This window comes from Marmota marmota, unplaced genomic scaffold (assembly GCF_001458135.2).
Source record: "Marmota marmota marmota unplaced genomic scaffold, marMar, whole genome shotgun sequence".
NCBI lineage: Eukaryota > Metazoa > Chordata > Mammalia > Rodentia > Sciuridae > Marmota > Marmota marmota.
In genome coordinates this window covers 4,692,010-4,710,637 of record NW_025999990.1, presented here as the reverse complement: position 1 = coordinate 4,710,637, position 18,628 = coordinate 4,692,010, and the positions used below count along the sequence as shown (strand labels likewise).

The 18,628-nt window shown below is 34.0% G+C and overlaps 1 protein-coding gene across 1 annotated transcript in view; it reads left to right on the top strand.

Annotated features, from left to right (window-relative positions):
- Rnf180 (ring finger protein 180) overlaps window positions 1-18,628 on the top strand; it is a 218,695-nt gene that overhangs the window by 180,227 nt on the left and 19,840 nt on the right. The window contains exon 7 of the mRNA XM_048806108.1: window positions 3,252-3,377. Within this exon, the coding sequence (XP_048662065.1) occupies window positions 3,252-3,377 (126 nt within the window). The remainder of the gene's footprint in view (window positions 1-3,251; window positions 3,378-18,628) is intronic.

Sequence of the window (18,628 nt, the reverse complement as noted above, 5' to 3'; positions counted from 1 at the left end):
TTAATTCGTTTTTTTTTTTTTTTTTTTTGAGTCCTTCATTTCTATAATTTCTGCTTGATTTTTTTTTTTTTAGAATCTCTATCTCATTATTGAAGTGATCTTTCATGTCTTGTATTTTCTCTCTGATTTCATTCCTTTCAACACTCTTTACCTCACAGATCAGTTTAATAGTGAACTTCCTAAACTCCTTCTCTGACATTGGTTCCACCTGATGGATTCTGTTATTGGTGTATTTTGGTTTGTTTGGAGTGATTTTTCCCTTGCTTTTTCATGTTGTTTTTGTATCTACACATCTAATAGTCTGGAGCAGGAGTGTCCCTGTGGACTTATAGTATCCTTGAAGGTTTCTAATACCTCAATTTATGGGGAGACAAATAATAATAATAACTAATGCAAATAATATACACCATTAAACCAAATAGTTCCTTCTATGATGTCTACAATGATAATTATCACAATAAACAAAAATGATGTGATTAGTTATTAACCACACTAAAAATAGTAAATTTACAAAATTGTTAATAATTTCAAATGTTGAAAAGGGTTAAAATAGAAGCGATGTTACATATGATGATTATGAGGGAGGAAGATAGAAAATAGAAGCAAAAAAATCGAAGGATGAGTGAATGAGAAATCAATACAAATTTTCTGTTAGCAGACAAAATAGAGAAAGAGAATCAAGGGAAATTTTAAGTGAGAGAAAAATAAAAATTGTATATGTAAAATTAAAAGAATACAAAATATATTAATCAAACATTCTATCCCTTAAAAGACTGTGTGATGGAAGATAACTGCCCTTAAATAATGCTAGAAATTTGGAAAAAGAGGTGTGTGTGTGTGTATGGTCCATTCTTGTCACAATTAAACAGAAAAGAAGATGGAAAAAAAAGTTCTCAATGGAAAGTTAAAGAATCATTTCTCTTGGATTTCAAAAAATTCTTGTCTTCCCTTGTTAGCAGTGTTGGGTAGGGTGGACTGGAATATGATGCCTGTTGCACCCTCAGGGTGGGGTCACTGGAATGTGAGAGGAGATCCTGTAGACAGACTTCCTGCAGGCAGGGCTTAGGCCTAGATAGGATGCAGTTTTTTCATTGAGTGGTGATTTGTCTAGAGATTTTAAATCAGTGCACCTCTAAGGCCCAGCAGTTGCCTGTCCATGCTGGGAGACTCTGGGTTCCACCTGTGTGGCATAACAGTCAATTCTTTCTCCCCTTCATCATCTGTAGACTCTTGTGTTTCTGTCTCTCAGGTTCAATCTTTAACCTCAATCTCTCTCATCCCTGTCCTTTCAAACTCCACGTTGGGTGTATCCCTCCCAGCCAGTCCTGTGAGCAGCCTGACTGGAGTGGAGGGGTGTAGCCTCAATCCCTTTCTGCATCTTACCCTCTCCTGATCACTTAATCACTCTCTATGCCATGTGGTGTGGGTTTGTCAAGCCTTGATTTGCCGGGAATTAGCCTCCATGGCTGCCAGCCCCATGATGCACTGTAGAAAGGCTACTTTCTCTGTCCACGAACAGCTAGGAGAGAGACAGCCCCTTTCCCACACAAGGATAATGTATCAAGCAGTGTCTCTGATCTCAGATCTCTTAGTATCCAAACATGCCACAGGCCTCCCCAGTTGCCAGTGGGGATTTGTTCCTTATATTATTATACTCAGTCTCCTGAGTCCCCAATCGGCTTTGATGTCCAGCATTAGTTCCCAGTGAAGTCTCCTTTTCATTTTTTTTCCCACCCACCATGCTGAGAAGCTGCTTATATACTTTCTTGGTTTCACTTCCCCAAATCCCCAAGTACCTTTATTTCCCTACCTTATATGCTTGGATTTTTGGTTCATGGGTGTTGAATCATCAACGGAGTTGTAGCTTCAGCTTAAAACATAACCTCACTTATCTGGAGTAGTCTATTTTTTACATTGTTCCTGTTGTTGAATATAAACTCTGTGAATTAGTTTTCTCTTTGAATTTTGTAAGTAAGAATCAATCTAAGGTAGAGATTGGGAAAATACAGAAACTGTATTGCTGAAGCTCCAAGCTTAAGGTAGAAAGGAAGCTGAGGAAGTGTGTCAGGAGATAACTATAGAATGAAAGTAAGAGGGGTTGGCTGATGAAAGCTTCATTTATTCTCAGGTCAGTTACCAACTCTGCACTGACCTAAGAACTTCTTCAATGAAGGGTATGATACTGATCATAACTTTCTTTCCTTGGCTTTTATACAGAGACTCCACTACAGAGAAGATCAAGTGTGGTCTCTGATTGATCTGTGTATACTTCAGATGAATACCCTTTTAAAATCACTTGCAAAGCTTCTGAGGGTTGAGAATTTATTTTTACAGTTTTACAACTCTCAAATCTGCAACATTAGACTCAGTAAGATGCTCAATATATCACATATAGAATGAAATAGATTATGAAGTAAAAAGTTCTACATCAAATGACTTTTTATTTTCACTCACTCCTAAACCCTGATTGTATTCTTGTTGAGAGCCACAGCCAAAGGGGCAGAGCAAACTTCCAGCTGCCAGCTGATGATTGACTCACAGTGGCCCCAGCAAACCTCTAGCTGCCAACTGATTGGCTCCTCTGCAGTGACGCTCATTGGGCTGTTTCCCGCCCTTTCAGACCACGGAGCTGCTCATTGGGGGACTTTTTTTTGGCTCTGCCCTCGAGACCCAGCCAATCAGCCTCAAGAGCAGGAGGAATGGGGGAGGTAGAGAGGCTTGTGGGAAGCTGGTGGTGGCAATTGGGCTCTGAAGGTTTTTCCTGAGGAGCTGTGTGGTTTGGTGTGTGTGTTCTAAAAATAAAGTTTGTTTCTTTTGACAAGTGGCTCCTGAATTGTGCCCAGCCAGACTGCGGCAATTCTAGCTATTCTGTTGCTAAACCCATAACACATGACTTCCCTTTTTTCAATCCACCTGGTTATTTCCATATTTTAGTCTGTAGTTTTCTGGAGGGGAGGGATTATGTTTACTTATCCTTGTGTCCTGCGTACCTATAGTACCTGATGTCAAAGCTACTCAGTAAATGAATGTTCCTTGTATAGTTATATCAAAGTTTCATCATGTGTGAGTTTGGCTACATTTGTTTGAAATTTTAAAAATCTTTTTGAATTTTTTTCTGAATCTACTTTTGTCTTCATGGATTTAAAGAGATCTGAATTTATTATCAAAATATTGCACCAATAATCTCTCATGTTCTTGCCATTTTACTCCAATTAATTTTTAAGATACTGTTTTCTTTTGCTTTACTCCAGAACTGAACAATGCCACAAAAACATTCTTTACTAAAGAATATTTGAAAATTAAACAAAGCTTTCAGAAGTCCAGCTCTGCAAAATGGCCTCTACCAAGCTGCAGAAAAGCTTTTCATCTTTTTGGAGGTAAGGAAACTAATACCTACCCATCCCCAACCCAAAATAAAATTCTTGTAACTGTCAATTTTTCCAAGCCTGTTCTTATACCTAATTTCTTCCTGTCTTAAAAATGTTAGTGGATATATTTCTGTATTGATCTAATTTAAGTAAAGGTTTTGCTAAATATCTCCTTGCTGAAAGCTACAAATATACATATGAAGAAAATGAAGTCTATACATTGAAAGCAAATTTGAGAGAAACCAGTATTAAATTGACTTTCCTGGGGAGAATAAGAGGGAAGGTGGATGGAGAAAGATTGGTCATTGGGTTCTAAGTTACAGTTAGATAAAAGTAAGAAGTTCAGGTGTGCTATTGAATATACTATAGATAATAATAATGTACTGTATATTTCAAAAAGCTAGAAGAAAAGATCGTGCATATTTTCACCATAAAGAAGTGATAGATGTTTGAGGAGATAGATATATCTAACCTGATTTAAACATTACAATATATGCTGTATCAAAAACATAATATCATACCTCATTAATACGTATATCAGTTAAAAATTCATAAAAATAAAAATAAATTAACTTTGCCTTTCCATCAGTGGTTAATATATAGATGATAAACAGGCATCCCACAAGTATCAGATTTGATAAAAACTATTTGACAAAAGCACTAGTACTCTTAATAAAAATTTTTATTAATTCAATTATCATAAGCTAAATTTATGTAGTTTAATATATTATAATTCTAGCACAAGTTTAGGACAAGTAGAAAGTGACAGAGCCTTGGAGTAGAGGGTATCACAGAACTGAACAATGGTCTGAGAATGGTATACCAGTGTCTAGGTTCAGGTCTAAGTAGCTATATGATTTAAGGAATGTCATGAGCACCTCTATTGCTTGTATTCAGATAAAGTGTAAATTTTATCTGCCCCACCTAATTAATATACTAGTTGTAAAGACTGAATGAAACTAATGCCATTTTGAGCTTAAAGAATGTGTTACTGTATGACCATACAACATGGACATAAAATATAAAGTCATCTTTTATAAATTCTTGGTTTGTAAGAGCATGAATTACTATGTAGTTTTAGCATTTACAACTTATGATATTATGGGGCCAGATAGGGGAATCATAATCTTCAGAGAACAGAAGGAACTTCTACATAAGAAAATAAGACCAATACAGTGATGACAAAGACCCAAAGCAGACAGAGGCAGAGCCTGTATGGTGGAGGCAAAAAATAAATTGATACACTAAATCTCTTAAGTTTGAAGGAAGTAAGTGAAGGACCAATATAACTTTGTACACTGGTTCAAATGAATAAAATAGTTTAAGGATACTCAGTAAGCCCTTATGTCTTTATAATTTGGTTAGTATCTAAAAATATTATCTAGGATTTGGTATAAATAGGTTTAAAACTATAACATTTAGCCCAAAATATAATAGAAAATCAAATATGAGAAAAATCAGCTTTACATAAAGAATTCATACCCAAAAGGAGAATATTTATAATTTGGTTTTTGTTCTTTAAGAAGTTCCCTGTATCCTGGGTGAGGGCCGTGGCTCAGTAGTAGTGCACTTGGCTGGCATGTGTGAGGCACTGGGTTCCATTCTCAACACCACATATAAATAAATAAAAAAGGTCTATCAACAACTAAAAAGAAATTTTAAAAAGAAGTTTCCTTTATTTTGTCTTCTACCTTACATTCAGTTTATTTAAATACAATAATCCCACATTTTCCTTTGTCTTTTTCTATTCTGAAGTAAAAGTGAAGCAATAATTCAAATAGGTGTTCCTTTGTGATTTTTGTTTTATTTGTCCTATGTGGAGCAGAAGAGTGCCATAGACCTTGATTTAAAAAAAATTTAATACTTACACAGGAGACTAAACAAATTAAGATGGATTATATGGTACAATATTAAGATACCTTTGAACTTAGTGTTTTAGAAAAACAAGCAATGACATACAGTATGTTCCTGCTTTAGTGCATGATAAAATTAAATGTAGTACAACCCAGACATTAACACCTACATATAAATACATGTAAATGCATATCATTAGGCATCCATAGAAAAGTGAGGGTGTGAGAGCATCACATGCAACATACACACATGTATGTGTTTAAAGTAAAACTTGATTATATCATACATTTTTATGGTAGAAGTTCAAAATAGTTTTATTACATCATTCAATTTAAGAAGTATTGTAGTATCACAAGCTCAGCTGAACTGGACAAGAGCTGAACTGTCAGGTAACTAAGTAAGGTAAAGCAACACACCAAAAAGGAGAGAATTAAGCTTTCAATCACTTGCTACAATGGCATAAGCAAATCTAAACCTAGAGAAAATGCATACTCCCTTTTCCATTTTCTCCATAGAATAAGCATACTGGCCCAGGGTCAGGTGGAGCAGAGCAGATGTGGGGATTGGCTCACTGTACAGAAACTAAGTCTCCAACAGTTTTATGGGTCCTGGAGTCAGGGGGAGAATAACATGGAGGAAGGGCTACTAGTGAGAAAAAAAAATTGGATATGGAGTCACAATGGAGAAAAGTCCCCTCAAGTTATCCTCTTCTAATCCCCAAAAAGAGGCATCAGCAGAGGCAACTGAAAAAGACCTCTGTGCACTGTCTCAGATAAAGAACCTTGCAATGAAGATGCTGTGAAAGAGCATCCACTGACCTTGAGACCTTGACTGCCACTCCCTGTGGAGACTGTAAATACTGCCTGTGCAGCAAGTCTGGCATAGGAAGGACAGCTTTCTGCTGTGAGGCCTACAGTAACAGTGGCTAGACCTAATACACACAGGATTGGGAATCAGATATCTCAATTAACAATATTATTGAAGCACTTTCTGTACTTCTCTTTGTTTGCCTCTTGCCTCCCCCCAAATATTTTATTTATCATTTCTGTATAGATATACATATATACTTAATCAACATTATTTATTTTTGCTTGTTTTTGCACTTTTGTGATGGTAACAAATGTACATATTCCACATTTGCTTTGCCACTCAGTATTAGGTTTCTCAAATCTATCTATTTCAGTAAATATAGTGACATTTGTTTATTTTTTATTGCTGTACTATAGTCAATTATATGAATGTACTAAAATTTGTTCATTCTCCTGTGGATGAATTGAGTTATCTGACCTTTTCATTGTTATAAACAATGCTACTGTAAACATTTTCGTGTCTTCTGGAATAATTGCCAATAGAAACTTGCGAGATCATAGGAAAAGTACATCTTGAAGTTGATTACCTAAACCAAACTATTTCCCTAAATGACTGTACTGATTTTTCAGTAATTTTGTCTATCGCATTTGATCTTTTCAGTCTTTTATAATTTGCTAGTCTTGTAACTATAAAATAACACCACAGTGGGGTTTTAATTTCCATTACTGTGATGGGGGTTGAATATGGCTTTGTCTATAGGTATATTGGCCATTGAGTTTTTTCATTTGTTGAATACTTATTTACAAATTTTATATATTTTTCTATGATATTTTTGTTAATTTTTAAGAGTTTATAATATTTTTCTGGTGATTACTTTTTCTGTTAATTATATGAATAGCCATTCTCATCACTGTTTGAAGTCTGCCTTTTTACTTCATTGTATCTTTTAATGAAAATAGTTCTTCATTTTCTTCATTTTTCTGGTATGTACTGTTAAAGAAATTTCTCTCTATTCTCAGGGTCACAAAGATAACTTCTTATATATTTTTCAAATAGTTTTAAAGGTCTTTGGAATTGACTTATGTTATATTGTTTTATGAAGTTTTTGTTTTGTTTTGTTTTGTTTTGCTGTGTGCCATGTAGGGAGCCAATTTCTTTGAGGAATTTTTGCTATTTAATTTTTTCCATTTATTAATCATTTCTCTACTGATGTATGATACCAATCTGTCATATTTAAATTCCCTTATGCTCTATATCTGAGTTCTTAATTTGATTCCATTGGTTTATTTGCCTATTCTTAGGCCAAACACCAAGCCTTTATATTTATAAGCTTTTAAATCTTCCCTCTAGCTTGTTCTGTTTCACAAGTATCTTAGCTATTTTGAGGACCTCTGCTCTATTATTTGTCTATCATGTTCTCTGTTATAAGAAATTCTTAGTACCTGAATCAAATTCTTGCTTTACCATTTGTTTTGAAATTTCATTTTAAAAAGTTCTTCACCACTCCCAGACCACACAGGTTTTCACTTAGATTTTTTTTTTCTATGTTTACATTGTGGTTTTACCTTTCACATGTAGGTCTTTAACTAGAGTCTACCCTTTATATTGTGTTACAAAGGACTCACAACTTTTTTCAAGTAAAAGCCCATTTTTTCCAAATATTTATTATACAGCATTGTTGCATTTATAAAGATTATTTACTGTTGTCTTATAGAAATATAGTATAATGTGGGAAAATGATCTAATATTTAACAACCATACTAAATAATCTAATTAAGTTTAATATTTAAATGGTCTTAGGTGCTTTCAGTGAAGATGATTATAAGTATAGTTTGACATCTTTGTTAAACTATGCTTACACTGAACAGTTAAACATCTAATGCATATATACTTTCTTTCTCTTTTATCTTGATGAACATTTTGAACTGGGTTCTCTGTTCTATTTTGAACAAAATTAGTGATAGTAGCATACTTAATTTTAGATGGAATGCTTTTAATATTTACAATTGAATATAATTGTTTTTACTTGTTGTTGATGTTCTTTCTGTACCATACTAAGATAATTTTCTATGTCATTAACTTTTATCCTTTTTACCAACTTCATTATTTAATGTTATAAAGTTTTCTGCCATCACATATTTTTGTTATTCTTCATTTCTAATGTTTAAATAAGTGATATTTAATTATATACTGATCGAGTCATATTGATTCAAAATAATTATTCAAAAATCAGGATCATACTGGAAAATAAGAGTCTGTGATTTATCACTATTCTGCAAACCATACCATCTATGCTATGTTAATAGGTTACCTGAGAAATTTATTTTTCAGCTGTTTTTCACAGTTGCTAGGAGGAAGTAAGGTGGGAAATGTAATCTGGAAAAAAACAACACATTCCAGTATTTGACTTTGGCTCCAGAATTTTATCAAAAAAAAAAAAAAACACACTTGAATGTAGATTTCCCTAGCCAGTGATACTCACATAAAACTTTTCATGAACTCAGCCACAAAACTAGCTCACACTTTAACTATAATACTTGTTGTTTTCCTTTGGATTCTGTGAGGTACTGTCTAGGATACACTGATGAGAAAGCAGACATGTTTAATTCTTTTTCTCTTATAAATACATATTTCATGTATTTATACATAAAATAGGTAATATGAAAAGGAATAAAATATTCTGAAAAAATGTGAGCTTGCATTTTCCATTTCACATCAAGTCTAGTTGCACTGATGACTGTGTCAGTCCTAGTTCGTGCCTCTGAGTATCTGACATTTCCATGCATTACAACCTCTGTTTATTTTATCAGTAACCAATTGTCATGGTTTCTAGTCCTGCCCTATCAACTTATGCCCTAAGAAACCACTTTGTGTGTGTATGTGTGTGTATGTGCGTGTGTGTGTGTGTGTGTATAATGTATCTATCTCATTATGTATGATATGTACAAAATTATGTGTGTGTTTGTGTCGCATACACACATACATACACAAAGCAAAAACTAGCTGAGAAGTTTTATTAAAATATTTTTGCCAAAAGGGGAAAAAGATGAGTTTCACATTGTTGATATCTGTTTTTTCTAAATTCAGCTCAAAGAAATGAAAAGAAGAAAATCAGGATTTGAAAAAAGCATGTCCTTTTTCTATAACAAAAACATGCAGCTGAAATGCAGGTGTCGGAGATATATGTATGACAAGGCCATCCATTTCTCAGGAAAGGCAAGGGGAATTGTTTTATTTGGTCATTAGTTTTTCTGAAGGTGTTAGATTGGTTTTGCAAGTTTAAACATGTTCAGTATAATTCAAAGAATATCTACATGGGAAAGAGTGCTAACCTCTAATAGAAAACAAAGCACTGTATGCTCAAACAACAGGACTTTGATTATAGCCCAGAAATATTCCTTCTCAGAAAGTTAGAGGTAAATTGGAGAATTTTTTTTCTTTTTTTTTATTGGTTGTTCAAAACATTACAAAGCTCTTGACATATCATATTTCATACTTTAGATTCAAGTGGGTTATGAACTCCCATTTTTACCCCAAATAAATTGTAGAATTTTAAAATGTACTGTAAACTTGGTGCTGCCTGTTAGCAGAAGGTATATTAGTGTTTACATTTTCTCAAAAACTGCAACAATTTTATTCATATGATAAGCTTTTGAAAATGCCTAGGAATTCTGAAGTGTCTTTTTCTTTCTTTTTATTGTGGCAGAATTAGGTTCTGTTTTTTTCTCTGAGATGTACTTATGAGTTTGAAATTTATTTCAGAAGCAAACACTGCAACAAGTTTTGCATTATCTAAGCTACTTTTAAAAATAGTTACATACCATTCTAAAATGTGAAATCATAGATTCTTACAGAAAGAATGCACATGTCACTTCCCCAGCCACTTTAAGAACAACTTCAATAATCATACTCAAAGACTTCTAGAATCTGCTTATCACAATCAGTGACAGGGAGCTCATCACCATACAAAAATAAGCTTATTCATCTTAACAAATATATCAGAGTTTCTATGTTGAATTGAAATCTGCCTTCTCACAATTTTTTTTATTGGTTCAAGTGTATTTTAATCTAATCTTACGCTACATAATGTTACTTCAAATATGCAAAGACACATATAATAGCACTTCCACAAGTCTTTAATCTGCACACTAAATCTACATTCCTTCAACTGTTCCTAATGGATTTGAGGAACCTGATTGCTGATTTCAGAGATACAAAATAGGCTAGAAATTATGTCCACTGGGTACTGATAAACTGAGCATGTAATGCTTAAATATAGATACTTTAGGGTAAAGAACTGTGATTGACAAGAGTCATCAGTGAAACGAATACTTATGAAGGATGTAAAGCTTACATTTATCTGGGTTTCCATTTCTTTTCACATTACCCAGTGTTATTTTGGTGTTGGGTCACTGAATCCATGGTCTGTCTAAGGCTAAATAGTTCAGTTGAGCAATGGACTCAAAATTAAAATATTTTAATTTTGCTTCTATATTATGCTTATGATAACAAATGAATTATAATGCAAATTATTCAAATATCACTACTTTATAATTATTATTTATTTTTAAAATTAATAGCAGTGTTTCATTTTCTCAATCCTTCTCTTTCCTTTATTCTTCCTCCCTCTCTCTTTCACACACACACGTACACACACACACACTCTTCATTGTTTCATATATGTAGAATTTTCTTAATTGCCTATGAAGTTGGATGTTAGTAGGAAATGCTGCCTTGTAAAATACTTTCATGTCTAACATAAATGCACACATATGTACATACATTAAAAATCAAACCACTGACTCCAGGACCTCTGAGATTGACACAGAAAACAAATTCTCTTGGTAAGAGAGGGTAGTCCTGACATTAACCTTGAGCTCACTATTTTAATGCTTTGTCCTAGTACTAATGCTTTCCCTAATGATCCTGCAGAATAGATGACAACAAGTTAAAAAGTTTAAATATGTGGTAAGGTGACTGATATTGGACACTGGATTATTGGACCTTTTGATGTAGAGAGCTAGAAAGAAAGTGAAGGAGCTCAGCATAGCCAAACTCATAGTGAACCATTGATCTTTAATAAATGGTATTATTTAATTCTTCAGAAAACTTAAAAAATATTCAAGCATTCTAAAGTTTGACCACTGTGTGACTCCCTTATTGTAGCAATGGGTAATAAGTGTATCATTGTGAACCATCATGGTAAACTATGGTCAGTCTTAGGATAGAACATGAAGACAGAGAAGGTAGGCAATTAAGTCCCTTAAGTGAGAAGACAAAAACCTACTTGTTTTGGGGAGGACATGTGCTGACTTCATCCTATTCTATAATCATAGTGAGTAGAGAACACTTGTAATTGTGGATACTCAGCCCTAGCACATAGAGATAGGCAGGCCATGCAGAGGTACAGTAAGAGTGAAGCAGGTTCTGTGCAATGGCTGCAGATTATTCTTGTCGGTAACTTTTTATCCCAAATGATCAGAAAATGTTATGAAAAGCTACAGCAGGCTTCTTCTGTCCTGTGGGCCTGTTACATATTTGAGAAACAGTGGCAAAAATTAGTTTGGGACTGTTCTCTCTTACTTCAGCCCTGGAAGAGTAGCTATCTCATTTGATCAAAAGCAATAGAAGTGGCATTGCCAGATGAGAAGACCAGATTAGAGGAATGCATGGGACCAGATTCTGAGCATAATAATGAGAAAATAACCACAGGACCTTGAGGAATAGCAGGCACATTTATATATTAAATTTTTTGCTCCTATCAACAGCAATGGGGATTTCTACTTCAGAGTAGGATGTAATAAGTCATATCAAGCCATAATTCTCTGAGACAATATGACAAATTACCAAAAGTCATATTTTATAATCCAAGAGCTGTGTAGTTAAAGACTAGATGAATTAAAATTCTAGTATGATAAGAGCCACCTATGAAAACTAATATTGCCAGCTGTTTGTTTCACTGGACATATTTTATGAGTCTTGGAATTATCTGGAGATCGGTTTTATCTTAGGTAGAGAACTCTATTTGGGGAAGAGAAATAACCAGAGGTTTTGATAACCATGTAGACTGACATGTCAGATTGGAAAACAAGTTCAAACATATGGTCACCATGAGACATTTGCTAAGAGTTATGGCAGTACAAGACAAGTTGATACCTCACAAAGGCAGAATAAAATCTTTCCAGGCTCATAGCTTAGGAATCAAACTGTTCTATAGTGAGGGACCTGCAACAAATACAGTCCACCTTAAAACATTCCTCATATTTTAAACCTTTGGAAAATAGAAGGCTAACAAACAACATTCACCTCTGAGAAGTAGAACTTTCAGATTAGAGGAGACAGAGTTCTGCTGAACTATTAACCAGACAACCCAGAGGACCAAGCTTAAGGAGAAGTCAAGACTTGAAAAAATACAAACAACAATAAAACAGAAAAGCATTAAAAGTTTCCTATTATGTCCCCCTGGTTCAATGATGCTTTGGAGATAAAGTTCCATAAAAGAATGAAGCTGCAATAAAGACGATAGATCATGCTTTAAGGCATTTAAAGTCAAAGGCTGACTAAGTCTAATGAAAGCTGTATCCCACAAAACTTCTTATTGATTATTGTATCAAGGTGATGAGCCTCCTTACCCTGCCTGACAAAAGAAAGGCTCCACCCTCTTCTAGAGGGAAATAATATCAACTTAAATCTCCATAGATCCTTTATACAGTAAAATTTAAGACATGCCAAGGATTAGGAAACTGTGACTAATAATCAAGAGACAAAGCACAAAACAGAAATAGATCCCTAGGTTATCTAGATGTTGGAATCATCAAACTGTGACTTTAACGTAACTATTAGGGAAAAAATTGTCCCCTTCAGCTGGAACCACCATCTTCTAGTAATATGCTAAAATGAATAATACAAAGAGAAGGAGAAAAGACCCCCAATTATGTTTTCGGAAAACATGGAGCTGGGGCTGGGGCTGTAGTTTAGTGGTGGAGGGCTTCCCTAGTGCATGTAAAGCACTGGGTTCGAGCCTCAGCACCACATAAAAATAATAAATAAAATAAAGGTATGGTGTTCATCTACAACTAAAAAAAAATATTTTTAAAGAAAGAAAATATGGAGTTTTTTCTTTAGTCACATGCATAGAAATCTACCACAAAGTGATACTGTAAACATCAAGAGAATGCATGCTGTTCCAAAAGGAATGCCTCACCAATGTCAACATGGAAAAACTGTAAGTGTACACAGTGTTACCCAGCATGCTGTTGGCATTATGGTAAGCAAACAAGTTAAGAGTAAGATTCTTGCTAAGAAAATCAATGTATTTGATTAATTTGCTATTGATCAAATTAAGTACTTGATAAGAACCAAGATAGCTTCCTGAAATATAGGAAGATAGATAAATAAATAAATATATGGTCCTGCGTTCTACTGAAGCATCGGTCTGTCTACTTCCTCTAGAGAAAAGCAAGAACTAGTGAAAAGGAATCTGAGCTATTGAAACTTATCCCTATGGATTCTATCACAAGAAATTTTAAAAATAAAACCTTCTCAACGATAAAGATATTTGTCTTCATTGAGAAGAAGTGTGGTATTCCCCTTCCACAAAGAAATATTTAAAGCAAACTTGTCCAAAAACATTAGTGAAAATAAAGAAAAATATTAGTGGAATATGTAAAAGAGGTGTAAAATGTCAAAAAAAAGTGGAAGCTATGAAAAAACATTCTGGAACTACAAAGTACAGTATCTACATTAAGAATGTATTAGGTGGGGCTGGGGTTGTATAGCTTAGTTGTAGAGCACTTGCCTAGCAATTGTGAGGCACTGGGTTTGATCTTCAGCACCACATACAAATAAATAGATAGATAGATAGATAGATAGATAGATAGATAGATAGACAGATAGATGATATTTTAAAAAAAAGAATGTATTAGGTAGGCTTAATAGCAGATTATGTGGAATGCAGTCTATTGAATATGTACAACTGAGAGTCTCTGAAGGGGAAGAGAAAGAAGGGATGAGAAAATAATATCCAGAAAGATTATTGTCAAGAATTATCCAAAACTGATGAAAGACAACAACACCTATTAATAAATCTCAGCATGACCTAGTTAGAATTATTAGAAAGAAACCATATCTAGAGACATCACAGTCAAATTACTGAAACCCAAAGATAAAGGAGAAATCTTAAAAGCATTCAGGGAAAAAAAATAATGTTACCTTCAAGGAAACAAGCAAGGATTACTGGCCTCTAACAGATATAAATAAATAGATAGATAGATAGATAGATAGATAGATAGATAGATAGATAGATAATCTACTAACATACAGTTCTCTACCATGCAAAATATTCCTTCTAAAATGAAGATGTAAAAAAAGACACATCCAGGCATCCAATAGTCCTACACTAAAGAAAAACTAAAGGTTGTTCTTTATGGGGAAGGAAAATGATCTCAACAAGGAAGAACACCAGAAGGGGCAATTACATGAGTAAATATGAATAAATGTTATCTATTTAAATCAACACAACACTAATCTGATGGGTTTGATCATAGAAAATGAAATGTAAGACAGAAACAGCAAAACTATTGAAGGTGGTAAATGAAGTTAAACTGTTATAAGGATCTCATATCATTTGAAAGGTTTTAAAAGTACTAATTTAATATATACCATCATAAATCATAATTGTATATGTAATCTCTGGAGTAACAACTGGAAGAAAAATGAAGGAATGTATAATTTAAAAATTAGTAGAGATGCTACTTCTCCAAACTTCTTACCAAAAACTCATACCTTCAGTCTAATCATGGGGAAAACATCAGACAAATCCCAAGTGAAGTAAATTCAACTAAATATCAGTACTCCTCAGAACTATTAGTCTTGAGAACCTGTCATAGCCAGGAGATGTAAGGAAATATGATGATTAAATATAAGGTAGCATCTTGGATAGAATAATGGAACAGAAAAAGGACATTAGATAAAAACCAGCAAAATTTGAATAAGGACTTTGATCAATAATAATGTATTGGTATATTAATTGTAGCATGTGTTCTACTAATTTAAGATGTTAGTAATGAAGAAAATAGAACATGGATTATTTGAAAACTCTCTATACTATCTTTATAACTTTTTGTAAATCTAAAACCATTCTAAAATAAACAAAACCAACGTGGAGAAAATAGAATAAAAATACTTGATTAATGCTTACAAAAACAGTAAGAGAAAAATAACAAAGATGAGATACATTAAATAAATGTAAACATTCAGATTGAAAGAAACTGGCAGATGGATTAAGAAAGAAAGTAAGAACCAACTAATACATTGTTTATAAGAGACAACATTTAAATATAAAAGCACAGAAAGGTTGAAAAAGATGAAAGTAATATAGCAATACATGTACCAATACATGTATCATGTAAACACTAACCAAGAGAAAGCAGGTATTGCTCAGTTAATATAAAAACTTAGACTTTAAACAGGGATTTCTAGAAATAAAAGTACCATTTCATGGTAATAAAAGGGACAATTAAACAAGAAAATATAAAACCATGAATGCACATGCTTCTCAAAAACATTTTCAAAGTCCAGGACTGGATGGATTCTCAGCTGAGTTCTACCAGACTTTTAAAGAAGAACTAATACCAATCTTCCTCAAACTATTCCACAAAATAGAAAAGGAGGGAACTCTTCAAACACATTCTGAGAAGCTAGTATAACCCTGATACCAAAACCAGAAAAAGACATATCAAGGAAAGAAAATTTTAGACCAATATCCTTGATGAACATACATGCAAAAAATCTTAATAAAATACATATCGCATACAAAAACATATTAAAAAGATAAGTGCACCATGATCAAGTGGATTTCATCCCAGGGATGCAAGATTGGTTCAACATATGTAAATCAATAAATGTAATTTGTCACATAGAGTTAAAGACAACTTTATGATAACCTCAATAGATGCAGAAAAAGCATTTGACATAATATAGCATTTATTCATGTTTAAAACACTAGCAAAAGTAGGGATAGAAGGAACATACCTCAACACTGTAAAACTATATATAACAATCCCAAGGCAAACATCATTCTAAATGAAGAGAAACTGAAGAGCATTCCCTCTAAAAACAGGAACAAGACAGGGATGCCCACTTTTCACCACTTTTATTCAACAGAGTCCTTGAAACTGTAGACAGAGCAATTAGGCAAAAGAAAGAAAGGGATATGAATAGGAAAAGAAGAGTGCAAACTATCTCTGTTTGCTGAGGATATGATTCTATATTTAGAAGATCAAAAAAAAAACTCCACCAGAAAACTTCTAGAACTTATAAATGAATTCAGCAAAGTAGCAAGTGGCATTGTCTACTCTTTTTCCCTCTCACTTATTTTATTTCTTTTACTGAAGCACAGTGGATTCCCTGGTGCTTCCTCTCTGAAACTCATAAATGACCATCTGTGGTTAATTCACTATTCAATTCTCTTCTGCAATTAGAGGTTCAGTAATAGAAATTGTACATACTTTTGAGTTCTTTATCCATGCAGCTGGATTAATTGAATAAGTGGCCAGAGATTCAGTGTGTAGACTTAGTTCTACATCTTATTCTGAGTACAGAACCCAAAATTTACACTATGGAGGAAACAAGGAGTCCTTCATTCTTCAGGCCAGTTTACCATAAGGCTCTCATTTTTGGGACTGTCAGTGATTGCCTATATTGAAAAGCAGTGTTTGTTTCCCATTTGGCTAGTGATCAATCCACCTAAATCTAGATAATATGGTTTTCAAGGTATATTTTGTAGCCCCCTAAAGGGGCTTCTATCCTGCCTCATCATAGTGGATTGTGGATTATCCACCTGAGTTTCCCTACCTTTTCACATGAGGAAAGCAGTGAGAGCTTTGAAGTCTGGGTACCACACTGCCCAGCTCCAGGAAACATCATTTTTTTCTTTAAATCAATATAATTATATATAATAGTTGCATTCATTTTTAACAAAATCATACATGCAAGGAATTTGATTTAAAAACCCCATCTCGCCCTCTTTTCCACCGCTTCTTCCCCCCACCCCATGCTCCCTTCTCTAAGTCTTTCTTTTACTCACTCATTTATTTTTTTTATGTTTCTTTGGTGCTTTCTACATATACATTAAAGTGACTTTTCCTTGGTACATTTATATATGCATATTCCCTCCCCTCTCCCTTCTTTCCTCCCTTTCTCTTGTTCTCCTTCCATTCCACTGATCTTTCCTATATAGTTATGATGTCAATCCCAGTCCCCTGCACACCATCAGCACCACCTTCTTTCCCTTATTTTGATCTAGCTAAGGAAGATCTTGGACATAGTGACATATATAAAGTGTGCTCTCTGGCATTCTGAAGAACACAGTAGAAATATTCATATGTCTTACTATGTGAGTTGTCCTTTGTCTTGATAAATATGGTTTATACATAGTTTATTAGATTCATCCTCAGCCTCCCCACTGGGAAAGATTACTTTCCTGCACAAAGCTGTTTCTCAGCCTTGACACATGTTTATCACAAAGCACTGCAATAATCTCAAATTTTATATAAGAAAAAATATCAATTGCTGATGAGACTGCAAATTGGTGCAACCACTATGTAAAGCAGTTTGGAGATTCCTCAGAAAACTTGAAATGGAACTACCATTTGACCCAGCTATCCCACTCCTCAGTTTTTACCCAAAGGACTTATAATCAGCATACTTCAGTGATGCAGCCACTTCAATGTTTATAGCCACCCAATTCACAATAGCTAAACTATGGAACCAACCTAGGTGTCCTTCAGTAGATGAATGGATAAAGAAAATATGATATATATTCAATGGAATATTACTCAGCTTTAAAGAAGAATGAAATTATGACATTTGCCTGTAAATGGATGGAGTTGGAGAATATCATGCTAAGCAAAATAAGCCAATCCCAAAAAACCAAAGGCCAAATGTTTTCTCTAATATGCAGATGCTAATTCACAATAAGGCAGGGGCTACTAGAGAAGAATAGTGTTACCTTAGATTAGGTAGCGGGAAGTGACGGGAGGGAAGGAGAGGAGATGTGGGGATAGGAATGATAGTAGAACGAAACAGACATTTTTACTTAAGTATATATGTAACTGCATGACCAATATGATTCTACAACAGGTACACTCAGAAAAATGAGAAATTATATCCCATCTATGTATGATATATTCCTTCTAAAATCTGGAAAAAGACAGGGATGCCCTCTCTCACCACTTCTATTCAATATAGTTCTCGAAATACTGGCCAGAGCAATAAGACAGACAAAAGAAATTAAAGGCATTAAGATAGGAAAAGAAGAACTTAAATTATCACTATTTGTGGATGATATGATCTTATACCTAGAAGACCCAAAAGGGTCTACAAAGAAACTACTAGAGCTAATAAATGAATTCAGCAAAGTGGCAGGATATAAAATCAACATGCATAAATCAAAGGCATTCCTGTATATCAGTGACAAATCTTCTGAAATGGAAATGAGGAAAACCACCCCATTCACAATATCCTCAAAAAAAAAATAAAATACTTGGGAATCAACCTAACAAAAGAGGTGAAAGATTTATACAATAAAAACTACA